At 35.9% G+C, this 24,751-nt stretch overlaps 1 protein-coding gene and 2 long non-coding RNA genes across 7 annotated transcripts; 1 reads left to right on the top strand and 2 right to left on the bottom strand.

Moving 5' to 3' along the window:
* Positions 1–1,172: 1,172 nt before the first annotated feature.
* Positions 1,173–3,095, bottom strand: LOC130052418 (uncharacterized). Its single transcript, XR_008800772.1, has 3 exons — positions 2,975–3,095; positions 2,767–2,858; positions 1,173–2,551 (listed from the first exon to the last, which is right to left on the bottom strand). It is a non-coding gene; the product is annotated as an uncharacterized LOC130052418 (long non-coding RNA).
* A 753-nt stretch (positions 3,096–3,848) lies between these two features.
* LOC125680629 (uncharacterized) lies at positions 3,849–24,551 on the bottom strand. 5 transcript variants are annotated; one of them, XM_056157317.1, is made up of 5 exons: positions 24,475–24,522; positions 17,825–17,926; positions 17,514–17,652; positions 12,830–13,668; positions 3,849–4,834 (listed from the first exon to the last, which is right to left on the bottom strand). In XM_056157317.1, exons 3-5 carry the CDS (start codon positions 17,635–17,637, stop codon positions 4,649–4,651), a joined length of 1,149 nt encoding a protein of 382 aa, XP_056013292.1. In that variant the 5' UTR covers positions 17,638–17,652; positions 17,825–17,926; positions 24,475–24,522; the 3' UTR covers positions 3,849–4,648. The 5 variants fall into 5 exon arrangements, with proteins under 5 accessions (XP_056013292.1, XP_056013293.1, XP_056013290.1 ...); XM_056157318.1 differs by lacking the exon at positions 17,825–17,926 and having other exon boundaries at positions 24,475–24,551; XM_056157315.1 differs by lacking the exon at positions 3,849–4,834 and having other exon boundaries at positions 9,937–13,668; positions 24,475–24,528.
* On the top strand, positions 5,725–7,091 carry LOC130052417 (uncharacterized). Its single transcript, XR_008800771.1, has 2 exons — positions 5,725–5,987; positions 6,787–7,091. It is a non-coding gene; the product is annotated as an uncharacterized LOC130052417 (long non-coding RNA).
* Positions 24,552–24,751: the final 200 nt, after the last annotated feature.

The raw sequence follows: 24,751 nt of genomic DNA, 5'->3' as shown, positions 1-24,751 counted from the left end.
AGTTTCCTCTGGTCACCTATTGATGTAATGGTCATAAAAGGGTTTCCTCTGGTCACCATTGACAAAATTGATAGAAAGGTGTCCTGAGGTAACCGACATCTCAGTGTATGGATGACCTTAGGTCACCCCTGTTTATATTTCTACTGTTATTTCCAATACTAGTACATAACCAATTAGCAGGTAGAGTGACCACATGAACAATCTCCTGCCATGTCCGAAATCCATACTTCCCATTATCTCTTATATACATCTTACAGAGACGCCTTCTATGTACGTATATATATTATATTATATTTTCTATTCACAACAATTCTAATGAACAATTACAAAGTCAAACCATAACATAATTTAGACAAAACACTCATGGGCCATCTGAACATAACTTTAGATAACCCTTAACTAAAGTTTGGTGAAAATATGCCCAGTAGATAAGAAAATTTACAAACAGAAAGTCGCATGATAAAAAAAAGCTCATTTTATTCTTTGGCCCAGGTGAGCTAAACATTTCACCTTGACACTGTTTGAGCATCATAAAATATAATCCATAGTAACATAATTTTCATGTATGAAATCAATAGGTGATCAGAGATTACCCTCCAGGTGCAACATTATTTATCTGTAAATAAATTACAAATAAATAAAAGGATGGTATTACAAGTTCAACTTCACGGACTTGTATTTATTATAAGCTAGGTTCATATCACATTCTCGTATTTGGAAAAATCTGGGGGATGTAGATAACAGCGAATTAGTATTTTTAAAATTAGGCTATTTTTTACTGAGAAATGATGACATGTAAATGATCAATAATGACTTTCTCAATATTCATTTTCCTTCGGTAGTGTGCAATGTTCATTGTCTGCATTGTACTTTCACTTTTATGTTGGACTAGTTTTATAGCGTAGTAAACTGTGTAGAAAATAGAATGACCCGGGGTCATACTAAAATGGGGTGATCCTGGGTCCTACTTGAGGGTACGAATTATCCTTCTGCCATTTTAACATAGTCTGGTCCCCGCCCCACGCCACTCATTGATAACTCGTTTTTGGGACTACAAAACGAGTGATCAATAAGTGGCGGGGGCGGGGACCAGAATACATGCGACAATATCAATATATGGAACCCGTGTACTATATAATTAGTCCGTAAAATAAAAATCAGATAGCTACTTGTAACTGTTTTAACACACTTTTATTACTTGCGTAAAGTTTTCATCAATCAGGGATTTAACTGTAAAATAAAATTCGAGACGACTGTTCTACATAACTTCCAGAATATCACACTAATAGCGTCCAAGCATGCACATTAACTGAAAAAACACTAATCTCGGCTGAGATTCGGCTTGGCTGAATATTTGGACTGACGCCTTCACCGAATTTCGGAGCAGTCCTTCATAATTCATGTCTGGAAATTTACTTTCAGCTTCAGCCAGTTCTAGCAATTAATGTGCACCTAGGTGACACTGCTGTTCGCTTCAATTAAGTGATTTGACTGTTAAACTAACTTTCTATCACTGTTAATGCTGTATTACTTACCGTCTAAATATGTAAATTCCATAAAATAAACCATCACTAATTTTTCCGTTCAAATGAAGACTTCTATGGCGCAATATTTTATCTCCCAAAATTGAAAAGTTCCTATAGTTTGTTTTTTTGAGTTAGCGAAATGGAAGTAGGTATGTAAAGATACGATGTATCAGTAACTAGATAAAGCAGACTATAGGAACTCTTCAATTCCAGGAGATAAAATATTGTGCCATGGAAATCTTCATTTGAACGGAAAATGTTTTTCATTTTGGGATTTTTATATCAAATCACTTATTTGAAGCGAACAGCAGTGTCACCTAAGTGCATTTTAATTGCTGGAAGTGGCCGAATCTGAAAGCAAATTTCCAGACAAATTATGAAGAACTGCTCTGAGATTCGGTGAAGGCGTCAGTCAAAATATTAAGCCGAGCCGAATCTCAACCGAGATTTAAAAAAAACACTAACGTATATGCTAGATTGGATAGCCTGCCCTTGATTCCAAACGCTGCCGCTGGGAAATTTGATTCGCACTCGTAATCAATGACAGCGGACCAGTCTAACGTATATGCAATCGCCCGAGGGCGCTATCAACAATCAACCCAGTATTCCAAGCGGGATAAATACTCCTCCAATCGTAACTACTCGGCTATTTCCGTAACCACAAATGACGGTTACGGAAAAGGACGAGCGCCTGATCCGATTGAGTACTCCTCTAGCTATTCCATTCATCATAAACAGTGTCAGGTTCATCACATTACCTCAAAGAGTTACTGGAACACTATTTCTATATTCTATTACCATTTCAACCAAAAGAGACAAATTCTATAACAAAGTGTTTTTTTTACATGGGAAAATGTGAAGTTGGTTCGAAAAGTTTCTGCACAATTTCAGTTTGATTTTTTATTCACATATTTTCGAAGCCAGAGTCTGCCCCGCCGTTCCAGCGACCACGTTCCAGCCAGGAGGTGTGATGGCGGCTACGAAAAAAGTTGCTCCTCCAAGAAATGTATGGCACAAGAGGCCGGCTGCAAATATTTATGATTAAATAATATGAAGAAAATTGGAATAGTTTCGTAACATTTGAACTATCTATAAATAAATCATTTTAAATTACGTCAGTTTTTATATTACTTTTTTTTGCCTTAAAACTGATGTCGTTCCTACATGAGTGAAACAAAAATTATCGATTGGAACGTTTGACCGCATTCAAATTGAATGTTGGGAGAATAAGGATGTTTACCTTCAGCGGAGGAAAACGTCAGCAAAACAAGCACAAGAACAATTACAAATTTCCAAGTAGAACACTGCATCTTAATGTTAAACTTTGATAATCTGCATGCATAAAATAAAATTAAATTGTAATATTGATTGATATCTAGAATTGCAAATGTCATAATAATATCACAATGCGCATTTAAAATAAAAGCCCTGAATAAAATGTTGCCTACCTCAGATAGATTATAATAGATATTCCTCAATACGTCCAACCTCAAAATGTTGGTAGTTTCAGGTGTACTGTATATATATACATGTACACACTTGGATGCGGGTATGTGTACAATTCTGATTGAATGATATTTTTAACCGTTATATCGATCACCGAAGTAATTATTTCTAGATGTTTGGAAATCCCTGAAATTTTTAGAGTGCTGCGTGACCTAAATTTGATGTTTTTTGGAAATCGGTTGCGACATTGAAATCGACGTTTTAAATGAAAATAACACAGAGCATGTTGACAACAGAGTATAAAGATGAAGAATTCATGAATATTTACATCTATTTCAAGGACCACATTGGCAATTTTCTTTCAGTTCACTTGCCTAATAGTACAAGAAACAAGAGGACTCTTCACAGTATTGCGAAAAAGTAATCTTTTTATTTCACAGAAATATACCATATTATGGACAGAAGGTAAACGCCTTCATAATGAAATGAAAAATAAAAAGCAAAAGCAGGTTAGAATTTTTGACAAGTACTGTATATGCTTTAATTTAATTTAAACATGTGTTATTGAAAAACTCAAAAGGATCCGGCAACAGGCATCGCCTATGTAGGCCCTCTCCCAAAAACAAAGGTTAGCATAAGAAACCTTATAAAAGATATGACTGATAATCAACATTATACGAAGATGTGACAATGTTGTAATGAAGTTTACACTGTAGTAGTTGGGCATTCTGCCACTACTATTGATATGTTCTTTTTACTTCGCGTTGTATTTTTTTTAATGATGATACGTGTTATATAAGGTATTCAACCCTTTAGATATTTCCAGGTAAGTTTGAGTCCGCCTAGAATGAGGCTAGTAATAAAATAATAAATAAATAAAGTTTTAAACCTTTAATAAAGTTCGACAATTGTATGATAAATACCAAACTAATAATCCCGGGGAATGAATGTGGCTTGAGAAAAATATAATTAAACAGGAAAAATAAAGAAACACAAATCAAAAATACAGGGTGCGGCAACTCCTGATATTTACCTTGTTGCAAGGTTTGGCTCAGAAGAAGCCCCGAGCACGGTTGTGCTCGGGTTTAAATACTATTCTTAACAAAAGAATGAAAGTAAAAGTTACCTGTAATGTGATTTGATAATAAATCTAGAAGTAACCAATGAGAAGTTTTGTAATAAAATACGTTTGAAAATAAAAGATAACTCTCTTCCTGTTTCATGAAATAAACAACTCGAATACGAAGATAGGAATTTACGTAGACAAGTAAGTAGAAAATAATGAAATGGAGATAATATAGACCGATACTACCACATTCTTCCCCCCTTAGACAATTACTATATTTTTATTTATAAAAATATATAATTGAATATAATAGAATTTCTGACAATAGATAATGATAATATACACTAGATCAATTTTAAAGTCCATGTAAATCATGACACAAAATAATTATAGACACTGAATTCAAAAATCTGGTATGGTGCACGTTTCGTCCATTATTGTGCACGCAATCTTTCTGTTTTCCTTATCCAACAAACTTTTAATCACTGATTTTGCCAGGGAAAATGTCCATTACTTCATCTCTGCAGTTGGTCCTATTTTCCTCTGCTATTTGAATAGCGGAACGTATTTCCGATGGACTTTTCCCCAATGGACCATATACTTCCAAAAATTAAAAAAAATTCCCCAGTGGTTGACATTCCGGAACCGGGCACTCCATTCCCAGGCCACACCACTGCTTCCTTGAATCATTTTCTTCTGGGAACTGTGACAGTTCCTTATGGTCTCTATCTGCAGATTCAAGTTCATGGAACTGTTGAAGCTCCTGACTGTCCACCTCTATTTCCAGGACGTCCATCTACAAAAACTATTTATATTGAAATAAAATAAGTTACATAAATTCATAAACATAAACTGTTTTGACATATAAAGTCAAGAGCATGTTGACATGCCTCACAACTAAAAATGAATTGGAGTATTGTACTCCACGTGCCGATCAATACCGCGTCGTAGCGGATCTACAAAACCATTGTTATCATTGAAAAATATTCATAAGTTTGTCTGGGAGTGTTGCACTCCTCGTGCCGAGTTCTATCCGAAATAATACCGCGTCGTGGCGGATCTACAAAACGGCTATTGTCATCAAAACGATGACGATCAGACTGACTAACAAACCTGTTTGACAGGTCTCTATTCCCGGACGCATTCGAACGCGTCTTTTCAATTTCGGTCTAGCACCGCTGACTGAATTGTAATCAGTGTCAAAGGGGAATTTTCTGTCGCTTTTGTCTTTTAATATGTCGTCAACATACTTATCAAAATCGCGATTTGATTCGTCATGTTTGCCCTTACCCGAAGGACCAGACACACCTGTTGCCATTTTCAAACAAATTAGAACTTCACCTTAAGTTTAACATTCAAACTTGACTCAAATCCTGGTTCAAACGGCACCACTGTAGTAGTTGGGCATTCTGCCACTACTATTGATATGTTCTTTTTACTTCGCGATGTGTGTTTTTTTAATGATGATACGTGTTATATAAGGTATTCAACCCTTTAGATATTTCCAGGTAAGTTTGAGTCCGCCTAGAATGAGGCTAGTAATAAAATAATAAATAAATAAAGTTTTAAACCTTTAATGAAGTTCAACAATTGTATGATAAATACCAAACTAATAATCCCGGGGAATGAATGTGGCTTGAGAAAAATATAATTAAACAGGAAAAATAAAGAAACACAAATCAAAAATACAGGGTGCGGCAACTCCTGATATTTACCTTGTTGCAAGGTTTGGCTCAGAAGAAGCCCCGAGCACGGTTGTGCTCGGGTTTAAATACTATTCTTAACAAAAGAATGAAAGTAAAAGTTACCTGTAATGTGATTTGATAATAAATCTAGAAGTAACCAATGAGAAGTTTTGTAATAAAATACGTTTGAAAATAAAAGATAACTCTCTTCCTGTTTCATGAAATAAACAACTCGAATACGAAGATAGGAATTTACGTAGACAAGTAAGTAGAAAATAATGAAATGGAGATAATATAGACCGATACTATCACAACACGAACGGTTAATACGAGTTTTGCTGAATTTTGCTATGAAATGATTTTTATAGATCACCTGTTTCTACACAAACACACGTACATTTACAAAAGCCTCCACCTACACTCACACAAATACACACATATATATACATGTACATATAATAAAGATCAGTCCAGCCCGTTGGAAGAAATAAAAAGAGGGGAAATGGAGCAAAAATCAATATACAGCATCAAAACCGCAATGTTTGACCGGTCTAAATAATAAATGAAAGATGGGGGGGGGGGGGGGCAGGGGAATAACTTGAACAACAGAAAACGGGGGGGGGGGGGGGTATAAGAATTAAGATAAAAACACCACTAAACACAAGAGTCCGATCTCGAGAAAAAACACAAGGAAAGAAATGCTCACGTCAGAAACACAAAGAAGACATAAGCAAACTTACAACTATAACATCAACAAATTAGTGGGGGTATATAATAAATACGAAAAATATGTAAGTAATGCGAAAACTAATTTTGTATGCTATTTATAATATAGGAATTTTTATAAATATTTTTAGATATGAAAGTAAAAAAAACAAAACAATATGCTATATTTAGCTTCTGGAATATACCGTGGAAGAAAAAAGCTGGCTAAACGCTGACATTATGCATTTCATGACGACGATCAACGTTAAGTATGGTCTTTATTTGAATTCTTAAGCACATACTTAAGAACTTGATTCAAAATGGGTTTAGTAAGGTAAGATGAAAATTATCATTGAAGAAAGAAGAGGAGGTCTACACCTCGACTGGATCCACTATCATCACAGCTGCTGAATTGCAGACAACACTTAGATTCAGACACGAGGGTATTTTTATTACGAATTCAATGAGGAGTGATATCGTGTCTTCCTATAGCATACATCACAGAGAACCTGCACAAGTCATGGTAACTTCAAGATATCATGCAACTGGCAAAATGCAATATGCAGCGGTAACAGTTTTGGACTTAAGATATTGACAATTCAAGTGCGTAATATGATGTGTAAATACTAGTAATCAATATCTGTAGTAAAAAAAATTAGATCACAGAAGATCAATGTATCAATTAAGAATTTATATTCATAGGTTAATAACCCAGGTGGACATACTCTGTACCCTTGGCTTGTCGTATAAGGCGACTAAATGGGGCGGTCCTTTGGATGAAACCGTAAAAACGAGGTCCCGCGTCACAGCAAGTGTTGTACGATAAAGATCCCTCCCTGCTCAAAGGCCATAAGCGCCGAGCATAGGCCTAAATGTGGAAGCCCTTCACCGCCAATCGTGACGTCTCCATAGTGAGTGAAATATTCTCGAGGATATTAATTAAACAATATACAACCAACTAACCTAATCAAATTTGTAATAAATTCAACACCTTCATGTATGAATCTAAATGTTGTCTGCAATTCAGCAGCTGTCAATAATCGAGATTTAAAATTATAATTTGCAACTTAGCCGTTTTGGAGCAAGTATTAAGCATTATGTATAAGAAATTAAGACAAGTAAAGACCATGCTTAACAAGAGAGATTTTACAGACAAAGTGATCCCTAATCGCAGATAACACAAAAATATTTTCCAAATAATGATTTCAAGGAGGAAACGAGCTTGATGATTAATCAATTGATTCTGTTGCTTTCTCTTGATAGGTAATTTAATTCTTGCTGAAATTCGCGTATTTTCAAAGATTTTCAAAACTAGTTAGAAAAATTTAACGAATTCAACAGGTATTTACCTAACTGTGTTATCATATAGGCCTTCATGTCAAAAATTCTAACCTGCTTTTGCTTTTTATATTTCATTTCATTATGAAGAAGTTTACCTTCTGTCCATAATATGGTATAAATAACTTAAAATCCGCAAACCTCTATTTATGTGAGATAAAAAAAAAGATTACTTTTTCGCAATACTCTGAAGAGTCCTCTTGTTTCTTGTAATACTAGGCAAGTGAACTGGAAAAACAATTGCCAAGGTGGTTCTTGAAATAGATGTAAATATCCATGAATTATTCATCTATCAACATACTCTGTCTTCTTTATTTTCATTTAAAACTTTAATATCAAGGTCCAACCGATTTCCAAAACTCTATTTAAATCACGCAATTCCCGTGAATGAAAGCAAAATTCACAATCCAAAGAAGCACTCTAAAAATAGATGAGGAATTTCCAAACACCTAATAAAATTACTTCGGGGACATAACGGGGTAAAACTAATGATAAATTTATTTCGAAAGCGTAAAATCCATATTGCTCTAAACGCCATTTAAATACCAATAAAATAAGCAAAATAAGTTGTATAAGACCATATAACTAGTAGGTGACGATAAGCAGTCCGTTTTGGTTGCACAACATAGTAATCTTGACTTAGATTTAATCTGCACAGGTTAGTTGTAATGAATTGTTAACAGACGAGTCTTTGGTTTAGATTTAAAGATACAGAGACTAGCAGCAGTTCTGATATCATATCGTAGAGCATTCCACAGTTTAGGGCCAGCCGCACTAAAAGCTCGAGTTTGAATCACAGATGAGGTGGTAAATGGCACTTGTAGTAGGCTCTGATCACTGGACCGCAGAGTTCTGGAGGGAGCATAGGGTGTTATGAGTTCCTGTAGATAGGATGGAGCCATGATTTTGACTGTTTTGTACACTAACACCAATGTCTTGAAGATGACTCTCCGCTGAACTGGAAGCCAATGGAGAGAGCGTAGTACTGGTGTAATGCTGTCATATTTGCTGGTGCCTGAGATGATTCTGGCTGCAGCGTTTTGGATGGATTGGAGCCGCTGGATCTGCTTTGATGGTAAGCCGTAGTAAAGAGAGTTGCAGTAGTCCAGCTTTATTGTTATGAAGGCATGGACAACACATTTCAGCGAGTCCCTGTCCAGATATCTCCACAGCTGGCTCAGGTTTTTAAGGTGGATAAAGACACCTCTGCACACTGATGATATATGTGCCTCCATGGTCATGTGACAGTCAATGGTTACACCAACGCCCTTGGCCTTGGTAACAGGAGTGATAGAATCGTCTCCTACTTGCAGTGATGCTATGTGCAGCTTAGAGGCCATTTGTTTGGAGGATATCACTAGCACCTCAGTCTTGTCTGTGTTGATCTTGAGGTGATGCTGAGCCATCCAAGTTTGAACTGACTTCAAGCAAGACTCCATCTGACTGACTACAAGAGCGACCTGTTGGACTTTAAAGCTGATATACAGTTCCATATCGTCAGCATACATGTGGTATACAAGATATTGTTATTTCTGAGAAGCCCCCCCCCCCGCCCCCCGGGGATGATGTGTAGATTTTGTGTAGACATATGCCTAAATTTTGCAGCCCTTCACCGGCAATGGTGACGTCTCCATATGAGTGAAATATTATCGAGAGGGGCGTTAAACAATATACAATCAATCAATCCAACAACTTAAAATTCAATAATATCTATATCATTAACAATCATTAGGTTTAACAGTGTTGCGGAACTTTCGGTAAAATGCGTACTTGCAGAAATAAATTGTGACATTCCCTGATCACTTATGATATTACTCATTTTTGAATCGGTTAAAGTCCCCAGTGATGATGTATACTCCCATATACTGGCCTCCTATGAGAAATTTCATTTTGTATAAACAACATTCTATTTGTTCGATTTCTGTCTGCGTTTGCATAGAATGTGATTTTCAATATAAACAATTACCCCTCCGTATCGGTTTTCCTCTCTGTCACGCCTGAATGGTTCCTAGTAGTATATCTCGAGATATTTTCATCTAACCAGGTTTCATTTGTCTTTAAATCAATTCAACTTTTATCGACACAGAATGTAATTGTAAAGGAATTATGTAGCTTGGGTAAATTTATTAATAATTCCTTTGAAATTAGAAATACCAATGTATAAGCACAATTTCTATTCTTTCTTGACCTTTATTTGATTTTAGATTTATTACATTGTATACTATGTCTATAAGCTGTATTTGCTTTTGACTAATAAACAACAACAATAACAACATTTAATGTTATGATGTCGAATCCACTGCTTGAATAATGTCGAGCTTATTTGTACTTTGGATATTGAGATTCACCAATGAAATTCGGTTTTCTAACAACAAATCAAGTGAGTTCATAATGGAATTTACCGAATCTTCTGAATCTGTTTGATATTCAAATGAACCAGGTTTTTTTTCCCCTTCAATATCTTCACACAATAGCAGGGTTAATGGAATCCATATCAAATGCACAAAAGTACAGATGAGTTTTGTGATTAGTACATGCTTAAGGTATATACTATCTTTTCTACACAGGGTTGAAATAGAGCAGTTAATTGTATTTACAAAAGTTGTATTGTTCTTCGTAGTATTATTACTAAAAAGATTATTACAATCATGGATAAGCATTTCCATATGACACAAGCAGATTAACCATCACTATTGTCAACAAATCAAGAAAATAATTGTGTTTTACGATTTGAGACATGTCATATTGTAAACCTGTCCTGATCCTATGTATAGTATTACTAACTGGCATTATGTAAAAGGTATGTTCAATTTCTCATCCGCCGAAATTAATGTCGTTAGTGTGTACATTTAGTCTCCTCTTTTCTAAAGTTTGAATTCTTTTTGATTTTCTGTTTTCACGAAATACATAGATGATGTAAAGGTATCACACCGGTAATTGTCCAATCAAAATGAACTTAGTCAATTGTAGTTCCATATATTTAAAGAAATATTTTTTTCCTTGCGCGATTTTCCATATATTTAAAGAAATATTTTTTCCTTGCGCGATTTTTCTCATTTCCTCTTCTTCTTTTCTCTTAATTTTTGCACCCCTGATTAGGAAATTTTGTGTAATTTGTAGAAATAACCAAGTGTATACAAAGGAACTATTTGCTGTTGGTAGCTGAGGCTACTTCCTGAGGTGTACTCCGGCTGTTTACACACATGTGAAAAACACGTGGATTTGAGGGTAGTCTTGTTTGCGGGTAATTTATTTTCGAAAATGTCGGTAGGGTGGTGTTTTTCTGGTGTCGGCAGACGAGATAGGTAACATAGAACGTTTCTGACTGCATTATTCGGCATCAATTCTGTAAACTGATTTTTAATGAATTTTTTTCCTCTATAGTAATATATAGTGAAAATAATTACCGGTGTGATACCTTGAAGAACGACCATCTGGAATGGAATCAATATCGGATATTCAGAACGCCATGCAAAAGTCAAACTGATATCGTTGAAATACCGCATTCGAAAAACGGTTCTGCATAAAATTCACTTTCGATTGTGAGCAGAGATGTATATGAAATTTCACTTATATCTCTGTCTAAATTCAAATTGTCAAAATTTTTCTTCCTCGTTTATCGACAATTCTATTCTTTGGGGAATAAAGTACTCTTTGTGGAGACATGAATAATTTTTGGAGACGTTTTCAGAAGTCCCCGCTGATGAAGTGTCACGATAAGGCTTCATAGAGCAGCTAACCTTATTTCCTGTGGTTAGTATATCCCCTAATTGCGTTTATGATCATGTCTCCAAGCTTTGTCTTTTTTTGGTAAACTCTTTAGACGGTTTGATACAGTGTTATCTTTTCTTGGACTCTTGGAGAATTTTGTTTCGATTTTGTCTGTACCTGTTTGCACATCTTTCAATTGTTTCTTCTAAGGCCAAAAAAAATATCAATAATTTCTAAGACACCGCTGCATCGGTTGAAAAGGTACCGCACGGAATTTATTCCCCAATTCTTATTTTCCGTTGGTGGGAAAACAATATCTGCAGTTAACGTCCCATCAGCAGTAGGAGCTGTATCAGGCGTATGAACATGATTTTATGTTGATTCAGATGGTTTTAATAAAATTGTAAGTATATTTTTTATCAAATAATAAATAAAAGCATGCGTATGTGCAAGTTTTTTAAAGAATTGCATTACCTACTTAAAGGGACTGATTCACGATTTTTCCGAAAATTTTGTTTTTCACTTTTAATGATCAAAATCTACTGTATAATATGTTTAAAAGATTTCACATAAAAGTTAAGGTTATACATTATCAAAGAAGCTCATTTTAGGGAGTTTATTATTTGTTTTGTAAACAAAGATTGTGGTGTTATTGTTTACGAAATTTTCAAAAGAAATGGATATTCATCAAAGTTTATCATATCTTTCACATTTCAACCATTCTTTGGGTAAAATGTGTAATCTAAAAGTTAAAATTTGTGACTCTGCAGAATTAAGATGCTTTATATTACAAAATTATTGTTTCACGGGTTTGCTGGTATACATTAAAAGACTCGAGTCTTTGTTTACATAACACAGATTTAAGGCTAAAATCAGGGGCGGATCCAGGAATTGTGGTTGCGGGGGGTGGGTGGGTGGGGCGCCACTTTATGAGGCAGTGGGTCCAGGGGGCGAATCCCCCGGAAGGAAGCTCCTGAATTTTACAGATTTTATGGGGCTTGAAATATTTCTCCTATTTAGTCATTTGTACTATTTTCTATCATTTTAATAAGGTGAAAGTAATAAAATGACCCAAATTTTAAGGGTTTTTGGAAAATAATAAGTTCTCCCAATAAAGTAATTCAAGAAATCAAAGAATTTTGTCATTTATTTTTCCGGGAGTGGAAGAAATTATTGTAATCCAGAATGTATCTAACAAATAAAAATGATGCTAAGATCAAAAACTGAAAAAACAAAAGCTTAAACATTTGAAATACTAAGCCTGAATTATTTTTTAATTCTTTTTGGCCTACGAGGTGTTTTAAAGTGCATGTAATATCAAAGTTAAATTGTGTATTTTGTATGTTATTCACCCATTCGCTTGTGCGTGACATTCTGATACTCAAGCCTTTGTTGTCTACATCGGATGAGTCAGAAATGGAACTGCTTGCAGATGGAGTGCTCGAATTTGATCTAGCTACGGTTGAAGTGGTGCTTCTCTCGTCCGTTGTAACACTACCACTCGGCCAAGACATATTTTCAATTCGTACGATTTTTTTTGCTTCAGTAGCTTTACACCTACATCTTATCTTATTCTTCGCCGACAATTTGACAGCTATGTGATCGTATTTCCTTCCGAGGGACTCCTTGAATACTTTTCTATATCTGCTTGCATCTTCAGAGGTATTTAGTATGTCAAATAAATGCTTCCAAAGGCTCTCCATTCTTGCAGTATTTCTGCTTTCACATGATATCACATCGTTGACAAACTCGAGATCAACGACAAATTGGGAACATAATAAATCTAAGATGTCACGCAAGTCAACGTTGCGGACCATGTAGCATTGAATGCATTCCCGTTTTCTTCTGCTTTCCTCCACTTTGACCTTGTAGGAAGCCTCGATCTGGTCTGCAATAAACGGATAATTTTCTGACCTTTTCAATACCTCCAAAAACAAGCTAAACTTTTCTCGGCTTCGTTTGCTGATGGTTACCGCAAGTTTTCTAGTTTGGTCCTTTCTGTTCTCGAATTCAAGAATGTCAGCAGTCTCGTTTTCGGTTAAACAGCCATTTTCCACCAGTCTGTCTAATAATACGACGCGTTTTAACACCATGTTGTCCGACATAAGTTGGAGGTTTTCCTGAAGACATTCCCGATGTATATCTTCACTTCCGCTTATATCGTCATCTGATCCACGTGATCCCAACATAACTGAAATGTACAAGCCAAGTGAAATCGACAACATGAATCGAACATAACTAAAAGCAAAAAGAATTTGAGAAGTGATACCTCTAAAATACCAAATACTTAATGAAATGTTATAGGTAAACAAAAAATTAAAAGTGTAAAGAAACTTTTATATGTATATATATATATATATATATATATATATATATATATATATATATATAGGAGGTGATATACCTTAGCGTTCTATGAAAAATAATATGCCGACTCAAAGTATGTCAACTTATATTTTAAAAAATTGAAAGAAATTTCTTTTATTACATGTATATTTTCAACAGTAAAACACTGAAATAAATCCAGTGAATAAAAATTGATATTTTCACGGTGAAAATAACAACCAGGAGTACTACCGCAATATTCATCCGCGATACATAGGTCACCTTCATTTTATGCTATATATAATATTTTATTTGAATACTCAGAATAATTTTTAATTAATTAATTAAAAGTGTAAAGAAACTGATTCATACCGATTATTAGGCCGTTCTTGGCACGCTGATTTGACTACGGCTAACTCCATTTACCTGATCAAGGTATAGGGCTCACGGCGTGTGTGACCGGTCGACAGGGAATGCTCACTCTTCCTAGGACCTGAACCCACCTCTGGTGTGTCCAGGGGTTCGTGTTTGCCCAACTCTCTATTTTGTATTGCTTATAGGAGTTATGAAATTGATCACTGTTCGTTATCTTCACCTTTCATTATTTGAACGTCAATACAGGGACAGATAAAAGTGCTCAAGGAAAAACCGAAAGAATTGTAATAAACAGAAAATTCAATGTTTTTCTTCTTGGATATAGAATTTACTTCACTCGTGAGACAGGACGTTTCGGTATTTTCACTCGTGAAAATATAAATAAAATTTTGTCTCATTCGTGAAATAGGTCTGGTTGTATATTCAACGTCCCTCTCGATAATAGTTCCATGCACATATGGAATCGTCACCATTGGCGGTGAAGGGCTGCAAAGTTAAAACAGGTAGTGATTGTTCCTTTGCCAAACGCTCGGTATTTAGAAGAGACAACCACGAGTCTTTCGGATATGAACCTAAAAACGGGGGTTCCATGTCACGGCAAGGGTTGGCACGATAAAGAACCCTCACCGCTACGGCCCTGAGCGCTAAGCATAGTTTATTGTGGTACTTCACCTACAACTGGTGACGCCTCAATATGAGTGAAATATTCTCGATGGGACGTAAAACAATCAATCTATCTATCTATTGTATTTACCTTGTTATTTAAAATGCTATATTATATTATATTTTTCCATTATGGCGTAATAATCAATAACGTAGCAGGCAAAAAAAAAAATGCTATGAAGATCTATCATCAATAGTAGAAGCAAATTTCTTTGTTTCTTTGTGAACTTAAATACTTTTAATTTAAGATATGGGAGAAAACTACTTGAGTACAATGAACTGAGAGTTGCAGCACGAGAATGGTTAGAAAAGTAACTTTTGGCTTTTCTACCATAGGTTTACATGCCATATATTAAACAAAAACTATGTTCTTTATCAAATGAAAAAAAAATATCAAGAAATCTTTATAAGACTTTGAAAATCTTTAAGTAAAGTTAGCTGGAACTGAAAATTTAACCAGAATCATGATCAATGGTAGGCGCCTGTCTATCAAATTTTTAACTTTTCTGCTCCAATATCGTACAATACATGCAACACTGATCCCAGTACTGTACAATACCTGTACCACTGATCCCAGTATCATACAATACCTGTAACACTGATCCCAGTATTGTACAATACCTGTAACACTGATCTCAGTACTGTACAATACCTGTACCACTGATCCCAGTACTGTACAATACCTGTAACACTGATCCCAGTATCATACAATATCTGTAACACTGATCCCAGTATCATACCAGACCTGTAACACTGATCCCAGTATCATACAATACCTGTAACACTGATCCCAGTATCATACAATACCTGTAACACTGATCTCAGTACTGTACAATACCTGTACCACTGATCCCAGTATTGTACAATACCTGTACCACTGATCCCAGTATTGTACAATACCTGTACCACTGATCCCAGTATCATACAATACCTGTAACACTGATCCCAGTATCATACCAGACCTGTAACACTGATCCCAGTATCATACAATACCTGTAACACTGATCCCAGTATCATACAATACCTGTAACACTGATCCCAGTATCATACAATACCTGTACCACTGATCCCAGTATTGTACAATACCTGAAACACTGATCTCAGTATTGTACAATACCTGTAACACTGATCCCAGTATTATATAATACCTATAACACTGATCCCAGTATCATACAATACCTGTAACACTGATCCCAGTATCATACAATACCTGAAACACTGATCCCAATATCATACAATACCTGGAACACTGATCCCGGTATTGTACAATACCTGTAACACTGATCCCAGTATCATACAATACTTCTAACACTCATTCCAGTATCATACCATACCTGTAACACTGATCCCAGTATCGTACAATACCTGTAACACTGATCCCAGTATCATACAATACCTGTACCACTGATCCCAGTATCATACAATACCTGTACCACTGATCCCAGTATTGTACAATACCTGTAACACTGATCTCAGTATTGTACAATACCTGTAACACTGATCTCAATATCAAACAATACCTGAAACACTGATCCCAGTATTGTACAATACCTGTAACACTGATCCCAGTATTGTACAATACCTGTAACACTGATCTCAATATCAAACAATACCTGAAACACTGATCCCAGTATTGTACAATACCTGTACCACTGATCCCAGTATCGTACAATACCTCTAACACTGATCCCAGTATCGTACAATACCTCTAACACTAATCCCAGTATCATACAATACCTGTAACATTGATCCCAGTATCATACAATACCTGAAACACTGATCCCAGTATTGTACAATACCTGTAACACTGATCCCATATTGTACAATACCTGTAACACTGATCCCAATATCATACAATACCTGTAACACTGATCCCAGTATTGTACAATACCTGTAACACTGATCCCAGTATTGTACAATACCTGTAACACTGATCCCAGTATTGTACAATACCTGTAACACTGATCCCAGTATCATACAATACCTGTAACACTGATCCCACTATTGTACAATACCTGAAACACTGATCCCAGTATTGTACAATACCTGAAACACTGATCCCAGTATTGTACAATACCTGTAACACTGATCCCAATATTGTACATTATCATATAGCTAATACATGTAAATAATCTATTATAAAATCTGCGTAAAATCTAGAGAATGTTAGCGTTCAATAACCTGAGAATTTATTGAACGCTAACTTTGCATTGCGTAAATTGTGTGCGCTCGAAACATTCCGAGTATGAGCATTCAATATTGACCTTACCGTAACGACGTAAACAAGCCAATGCGTGCTGAATATTGAACAGTTAAGAGATGGATGCTGGTATAACACACTTTCACCTTAGATGCCAATATTGATGAATTCTCGTCTATTTTGGAGTATTTTGAAGGAAAAGGGATATAATTTAACAACTAAATACTTTGAACTTGTATTGGTGAATATTGGCACTCGTTGGCTGTCAAAATGCACTCACAAACTCGTGCATTTTGACAGCCAACTCGTGCCAATATGCACACATATAAGTTCAATAACCCTAAATCACTCACTATATAAGCTGTTTCACTTGTCAATTTAAGAGTCTATACTTTTCTCAGATGACATATGGAATTATGGGAGATGCCGTACTAACACAACAGAGTATAGTGTAGATCGTTCAACTAGTCTACCTGATGTGCTCTTTGGTCTCTTGATCTGCTTCCTGTCTTTATCCCCCAGGTGTGTCTGTTCTGTATTTAGCTGAATTTCTTGCGGCAAGGTTTGCAATATCCCTGTTCTTAAAGCTTGGGTCATCTTTCTGAATATATTCTACAACAGTCAGACATGGAAATGTTGAATTAATTACGGTATTGATTTTCTTGTAATTTCAGAAACAAAGAACAATGTACGATTGTATACATAAAAAGGCCCAAAAATTTCTCTCTATAAAATGTGTCTGGAATTAACCTTAATCAGCGTTTTAAGAAAGTAAAATATATACCAGGTATACTTGGTCAACAAAATCAGAATGATGTTCCTAATTTGATAGCATTATGACATCATGAATAAGACATTTCCCGCTTCTTCTTTTTTCAAAATAAGCCTGAAAACTGTCAATTGTAATACAGATTGTTGTCCAGGAAAAGATGTGCCCTTTTGTCGAGCAAAATGAAAATGATATATATTGTGTATTATTTTAAGATGAAAAACATACTTGAATATGAATTTGCTCGACGCATGCGCTGTGTGTTTTCTGAAAGGAAAACCACCTGAACTTGTGGATATTTTCATTGAAAATTGCATTTTTGCAATTTATGCCAACTTCTAGCTCTCGTCATATGACACAAATCATTTTGCTGATCAAACTCAGCGGATTTTTGGTTCGCTAATCCGTTCCTTATTTGAATGCCAGGGTTTGAGCTCCAAGTGAAATCATTGATATTTTGGGCCAAATGACTTTAGAAACTGTACCTACTTCTTTGTTGACTCATCCTAAATCTTTTTTTTTTTTGTTGGTTGGTCAAAATCATTTATTGTAAAAATGTACATAACTTCCCAATTTTAACTTGCCAGTAGTCTTATTTTGCCAGCAAAGAGGAACAGTTTACGGAGTGAAGATAACCAACAGTGATCAATCTCACAAGTCCCATAAAAATACAAATTTAAGAGTAGTGCAAACAAGAACTCCTCGACACACCAAAGGTGAAGTCAGGTGTCTAGAAGAATAAAGTATTCACTATACACGGTCACACCCCTGTGAGCCCTATACCTTGATCAGGTACACGGACAAATCCGTAGTTAAAATCAGTGTATAAAGAACGATTTAACAATTGGTAAGAAACACGTTAGATAGCATTCGGCTAAATGACAGGTTGCATTTGCAAATAATATCATTATAACTACCATAACATTTGCGAAATGCTGACTTCAAATGAGGCTGTTTTTTTTAAAACACGTAACATCAACTTATTTGTCTGTAGCTTGCCTCAATTTAAAAATTGATCATACACAGAACATACTCTCGTGTATCGAATCAGTTAAAGTGCCCCGGAAGTCATGGGTGCAAAAATGGTAAATTGGTTCAGAAATACATTTGAAAATATAAGAATAAAAAATTATGATCGTGCGTGCATTCAATACCGAGATATTCCCCGTCAAAGTTAGCTATTTTTGCACCTGCCCGAAACCAATCAGCTGAACTTCCGGTTTTACTATATTTAGCCATAATGACGTGTGACGTCACAACCCATCAGTCTCAAACAGGCCAGTATGGCAAATGCGAGCGATACCTCCGTTTCTGTGGACGAAATCGACCTCCACATATCATTTGCAGCGTCTTCCTTTTAAGATTATCGTAACGAGGACGTACAGGACATCGTCCCTTACCAATAAGAGCCAGCTGCAATGGATTCCGATTATTTCGACGAGTTAAATGGAGAGAATGCTGAACGTGAACAACTTGAACTTCGCCGCGGAAGCACGGAATGGTAAGGCGCCGTTAGACTGTTTGTTTATAAAATAAATGTTGGGAAATACGAAATTGATCAATCATTTTTAACTGCACATCATTCTTAATTACTTTAATGATAAAATTACAGATGTCTAATTACCATATTACGCCTGTCCGCGTCGTATTCACAGGAATCTTGTCATTTTGTGTATAATAACAATGTTAGTGGTCGCACTGGTGTGTACCATACCACCCCTTAGTAATTAGGGAGTGGTATGGTATATACCCTCAATTATCAATAGGCCTACTATTATTACAGACAAAATTATTTGTTCCTGTGGTGTATTTTCGCTCATTACTTCATTGGGAAAGAGCTGAAAAATAACATTGATTTTTCTATCCTCTCATGTGACACCCCCTTTATACTGTTATATCTGTACTTACAATTTTTCTAAGAATTTTTTAAAAATTATCATCTAGAGGAGAATTGTCTCATCTTTTCCCCATTATTGAGTTCTCTATTCTTTCTCAAATTCACATGGTTTACAAATCATTTTAGGTGTCAATGTGGATTCTATTCCCATATGTCAGCTGCCAAGGAAAGTGTATGCTGCACCGAATTGCCAAGGGTTGATGAGAAGAGGGGAGTCATTCAACTAGGAACTGGCCTCCTTTACTGAACACCCTGGGTTTTCATCAGTGTGTTTAGATGTGCATGAGCTCGAGACGGCATAATACCAATACCCGGTATGGAGAAATGAGGGCAACAATTGAAGAGCAAGTCAATTTTTTTTCATTGATTTAATCAATACAAAATTCACATGACCATTGGGTCCGATTGCTAGTTTATCATTAGTGAATAATTCCAAACATTTCCCGGAATTACAGGCGTAACAGATACATAACACACAGGCAATTTGTTTGATGGTGCTAAGGATACCTAGGACACAAGGTGCGAGTCCCTCTACCTTCATGTGCTGTGACGGAATTCCTTTGCCTCTGAGGAGTATCGAGGATTCAATGCACCTGAGTGATGGTATGATTTAGTTGAAGCAACTTTTTTTTAAAACAAATGTACGATTCATACATGATGCATACAAAAAAATTCAAGCACAACATTCTAACAGAAATGGCCCAAAAACAATACATCAATTTTCTAGAAAGCATCAGCTATACAAACAATATTTCAAATAAAATGTGTCCACACCCAGGAACGGGACGAGGACTCTGCTTTCATGTTCCCATTGTTTAACTCTTACAACTATTATATATACTATAAAGCTAATACTACATATACTATGCTAATGTTACATTCTATAAATTATTTGCAAAAATACACTGTTGCATGCAAGACCAAACAGATTGTTACCCAACGGTCAGACCCTATATCATGGTTGTTCCCAGTCTTTTTCTTATTTGTAAAAAATAACAAAATTTGTTTTCACAACCTACTACTCTATATGACTTTGGTTCAAATGTAAACAAAACCAAAGATAAAAGTGTTTCACAATGATTTAACATTTTTAAACAAGATTAAAATAGAGCACATCTGTATGACCAACATATTTTTTATCTGCTTTGCTAGAATGTCCAAATAGCTAGTATTACGTTTTGTTCACATTCACACGGATGTCTCCTTCCAACTGAACCTCGATGTAAAATGTAGAACCGCTTCTTCTTTATCAGGATGGAAAAATTCACTGCACAGTGGAGGTGGTTGAGCTGGCAATGAGCATGGTAATGATTCTGATGACCCTTGAAAAACCAAATAAGTCTCCTTCATCAGGACTGATGGGCTGGAATAAATGGACACTATGTAAAATTTTATGTATGCTTTATATCCTTATAAATAAATTGCTCTTTACTATATGTATTGTATTTTGATAAATACATTTGTAATAAAAGTTCTCATTAACTTTGTTATTGCTGTTTTAAACTTGATTGAAAGAAAAGTGACAAATGCAAAATAGTAAAAATGCCATGCCAATTAATTTTGATATGAATTATGATAGTGGATTATCTTTAGACGTACATTCTTACTAATTGTTGGATCAACAGGCTTCCTACGAACACTTGAACATCGGGAAGATGATTTTAAATTGTTGGTCCCCCTCCTTCGTTATGTCAAGCAGCCTTGAGGAATTCTCATTAAAATGTAAAGCAGCAATCATCAACCTTTCCCAATAAAAAAGGATAAAATAATTGTTACGATAGTGCTTTATAATGTATTTACTGTAATTCTTTTATTATTTTGAAATAAAATGTCCCCATGTAAATATTGAAATAATTTGCAGTGGGGGATCCTGATCATTCAGAGAGGGGGGAGGGGTATCCCGAAGGTCGGAACCCTCCCCTTTCATCAGAACATGTTGCTAAAAAAACACCCACACGTATAGATGGTGGAACCCCCCTTCAACAACTAAAATTTAATAATGGTATACCCCCCCCCCTTTCCAAAATTCCTGAATCTGCCCATGATTTGTGTAAATTAAATTAGTGAAGAGGGGTTTCCATCACATATCATTTTTGGAAATAATTTAATTTAATTTTCATTAACGTATAAATCCAAAGGATGTACATGTAGGAGTTATAACAGGGGTTACAGGCCACCCACTCTACAGCCTTCACTTGATTGATCAGAATTGGTATCTTTGCAATGTTAACATTTAATCGTGTTGGAAAAATAATATTGCCCACTAAAAGAGTAATAGAAGTCTATGTATATTTAAATTATGCAAAGTTCTTGATAACATTACGAAGATAGGTCAGTGGATCTATATGACAGAATATGTTTAAACGGCAATCTAATCCAGGGTCCTGATCAGATGGGGGCATGTTAGAAACTCGTCATATGGTACGTGTATTGTAACTTATAAAGTGAAATAAGTTAATAAACGTCACAGACTACAATAAAAATTATCAACTTTCTTACCGATGGAATCTTCATAATAAAGTTACACACGACCTACCGTATTTTTCTCCAGCTTGACGGCAGCCTGGCGCTTGGGTTTAGGCTCGGTCGAAGAGAGGAGGGCAAGGTTGAGGTCGTCCACTTTCCTCTTAGGATAAAGCGATAGAATCGCACCAGAGCAGAGGCGTTTTTTCGCAGGAATTACAAATTCTCTCATCAGTGAAAACTGAGCCTGGAAACATCCGTCCGTGAAATGCGCACTACAAACAACAGTATACTGGGACGATCCTGTCCAGTCTGCACGGGTCAGTCTCACAAACTGAGTCTATGCTGCTCTCTGTCGCTCGTCCTTCGGGAAAACATGGACGGAAACGGTGTCCGAGGGCCTGTTGTTGCTTCCTACAACTACACACATGCGTCCCTTACTCTTACTTGCCATTTCTCTTCGAATATTTTCTTCTTTTATACTCTCGTCTTGTTGTGAAGAAACCGCCAATGATGGGTTGTGACGTCAGATCCGGTATTACATTTTCAGTCTCGTTTTCGGTATCGTAAAGGTGTGAATTTACGAAGAAGGTTGTTTTTGCCCATTATATCGTTTATTGATTAAAAATAACTGAAATAAATTTACTATCGGTATTTATTTTAAAAAATACATAAGATAAACCAAAATGTATATTTGACTTCCGGGACACTTTAAGAACCATAAAATCTATATGCAGGCGATAATGGGATATTCATACAAAAACATGGTCAGTTGACGGTGAAGAAGATGAAGTCACCCGTTTGCCATAAAGCTGAGTTATCATTTTGCCGTTAACATCTATGTTTAATAAAAGATCGAAATATGAAGTAGATAGGAAAGACTTTGGTGTTTTTATTTCGAATTCACTGGGATGAAAGGCGAAGATAACGAACGGTGATAAATATCATAACTCCTCGACAGGGGATGCTTACTCCTCCTAGGCACCTGATCGCTGCTCTGTTGTGTCCAGGGGTCCGTGTTTGCCCAGCTATCTACTTTGTATTGCTTATAGGAGTTATGAGATTGATCACTATTCGTTATCATCGCCTTTCATACGCAATACAAAATAGAGAGTTGGGCAAACATGGACCCCTGGATATACCAGAGGTGAAAATAGGTGCCTAGGAGGAGTAAACATCCCTTGTCGACCCGCCGTGTGCCCTATATCTTGATCAGGTAAACGGAGTAATCCGTAGTCAAAATCAGTGTGCTAAGAACGCCATAACAATCGGTATGAAACACGTCAGAAAGCATACAATGATAAGTTGTATTGGCAAACTAGATTCTTATAACGACGATTTGAATTTGCGAAATGCTTACTTTAAACGAGACTGTTGAAACCTCTACACCATCGACTTGTTGGTCAGTAGCCTGTCTCGATTTAAAAACTGACTATACGCTGAACAAGCTCTTGCGTATCGAATCAGTTGAGAGATATAAACACCATATGCTGGTAATAATGGAATATTGCTACATAAATATGGGAAGTTGACAATGGTGTAGCTGAAATCATCCCGTTTGTCATAAAGTTGAGTTGTTAGTTTACCGTTAATATCTATTTTCAATAAAATATCTAAATGTGAAGCAAAAGTGTATCTTATATCCGACAAATCGCCATATGAATGACATGAAATGTTTGTAAAACATAGAAGCCCCCATGGTGTAAAATTGTAAAGGGTTATTCACATGCATCATTTAATTGATAGTAGTGCCAAACAAATTCAAATTAAGGAAAACAGAGGTGAGCAAGGTCACATACCTCACGCTCCAACATTGCTTGACATTGCCTCACATAATGAATGGTAATGTTATGCATTACTGCAAGAACAGCACAGACGAGCTCAAAATTGTAAGTTCAATAGTGGCATAACTCCCACAAAAAGTATTGAATCAGAATTTTCTGGGAATATGCACATCTACACAGTGTGTCCTTATTAACTCCAAAGTTTCAGGAAATTCTGTTGAGCGGTCTCAGAGGAGTTGAGCTGACAAGAACAGGACTACGGGCTCGAAATTCTAAGTTCAAAAGGGGCATAATTACCACAATACTAGCCAATCTCGCCCCTGAAGGAGCAATCACTGCCTATTGGTACAATATGCACAAGAGCGCGTAAGACACACTCTTTCGGTCACAAAATCACTGAGCTACCGCGAACGGTTGTCAAAGGGAGGTCAAACAAATGACGAAATATCATTCGATCTCAATTAGTGTCTTATGAAATACAAGAATCACTTTTCAAGAGAATGATAGAGCTATATAAATACCTTTTTGAATGCTTAGATTGCTTTGTCCCAAGATGAATCGAAAGCTGGAATTCCCAACCGACGGAAAGCACCCTTCCCAAAAATAGATTTAACTATGGCGCGCCAAATTAACAAAATCTCAATATCTTTAATTATTTGAAAACATCATCAATTCCTTTGATGCACGCAACAATTAAGTTAAAGATATTTTCAAATAATTAATGTTATCTTGAATTTTGTATTTTTACGAGCATTAATTGAATAGTTGGTAGCGTTTACTTAATCATTCGCGCTAATT

Source organism: Ostrea edulis, chromosome 2 (genome assembly GCF_947568905.1).
Source record: "Ostrea edulis chromosome 2, xbOstEdul1.1, whole genome shotgun sequence".
Lineage (NCBI taxonomy): Eukaryota > Metazoa > Mollusca > Bivalvia > Ostreida > Ostreidae > Ostrea > Ostrea edulis.
The sequence above is the reverse complement of the archived record's forward strand: the minus strand, read 5'-3'. Positions and strand labels throughout refer to the sequence as shown.

What these genes read in the sequence shown, in the direction of transcription:
- LOC125680629 (XM_056157314.1), bottom strand. Translation starts at nt 17,637, where the DNA reads ATGACCCAAGCTTTAAGAACAGGGATATTGCAAACCTTGCCGCAAGAA. An exon ending in GAGACCAAAGAGCACATCAG is followed by an intron (nt 13,669 to 17,513) that starts GTAGACTAGTTG and finishes TGTACATTTCAG; the next exon opens with TTATGTTGGGATCACGTGGA.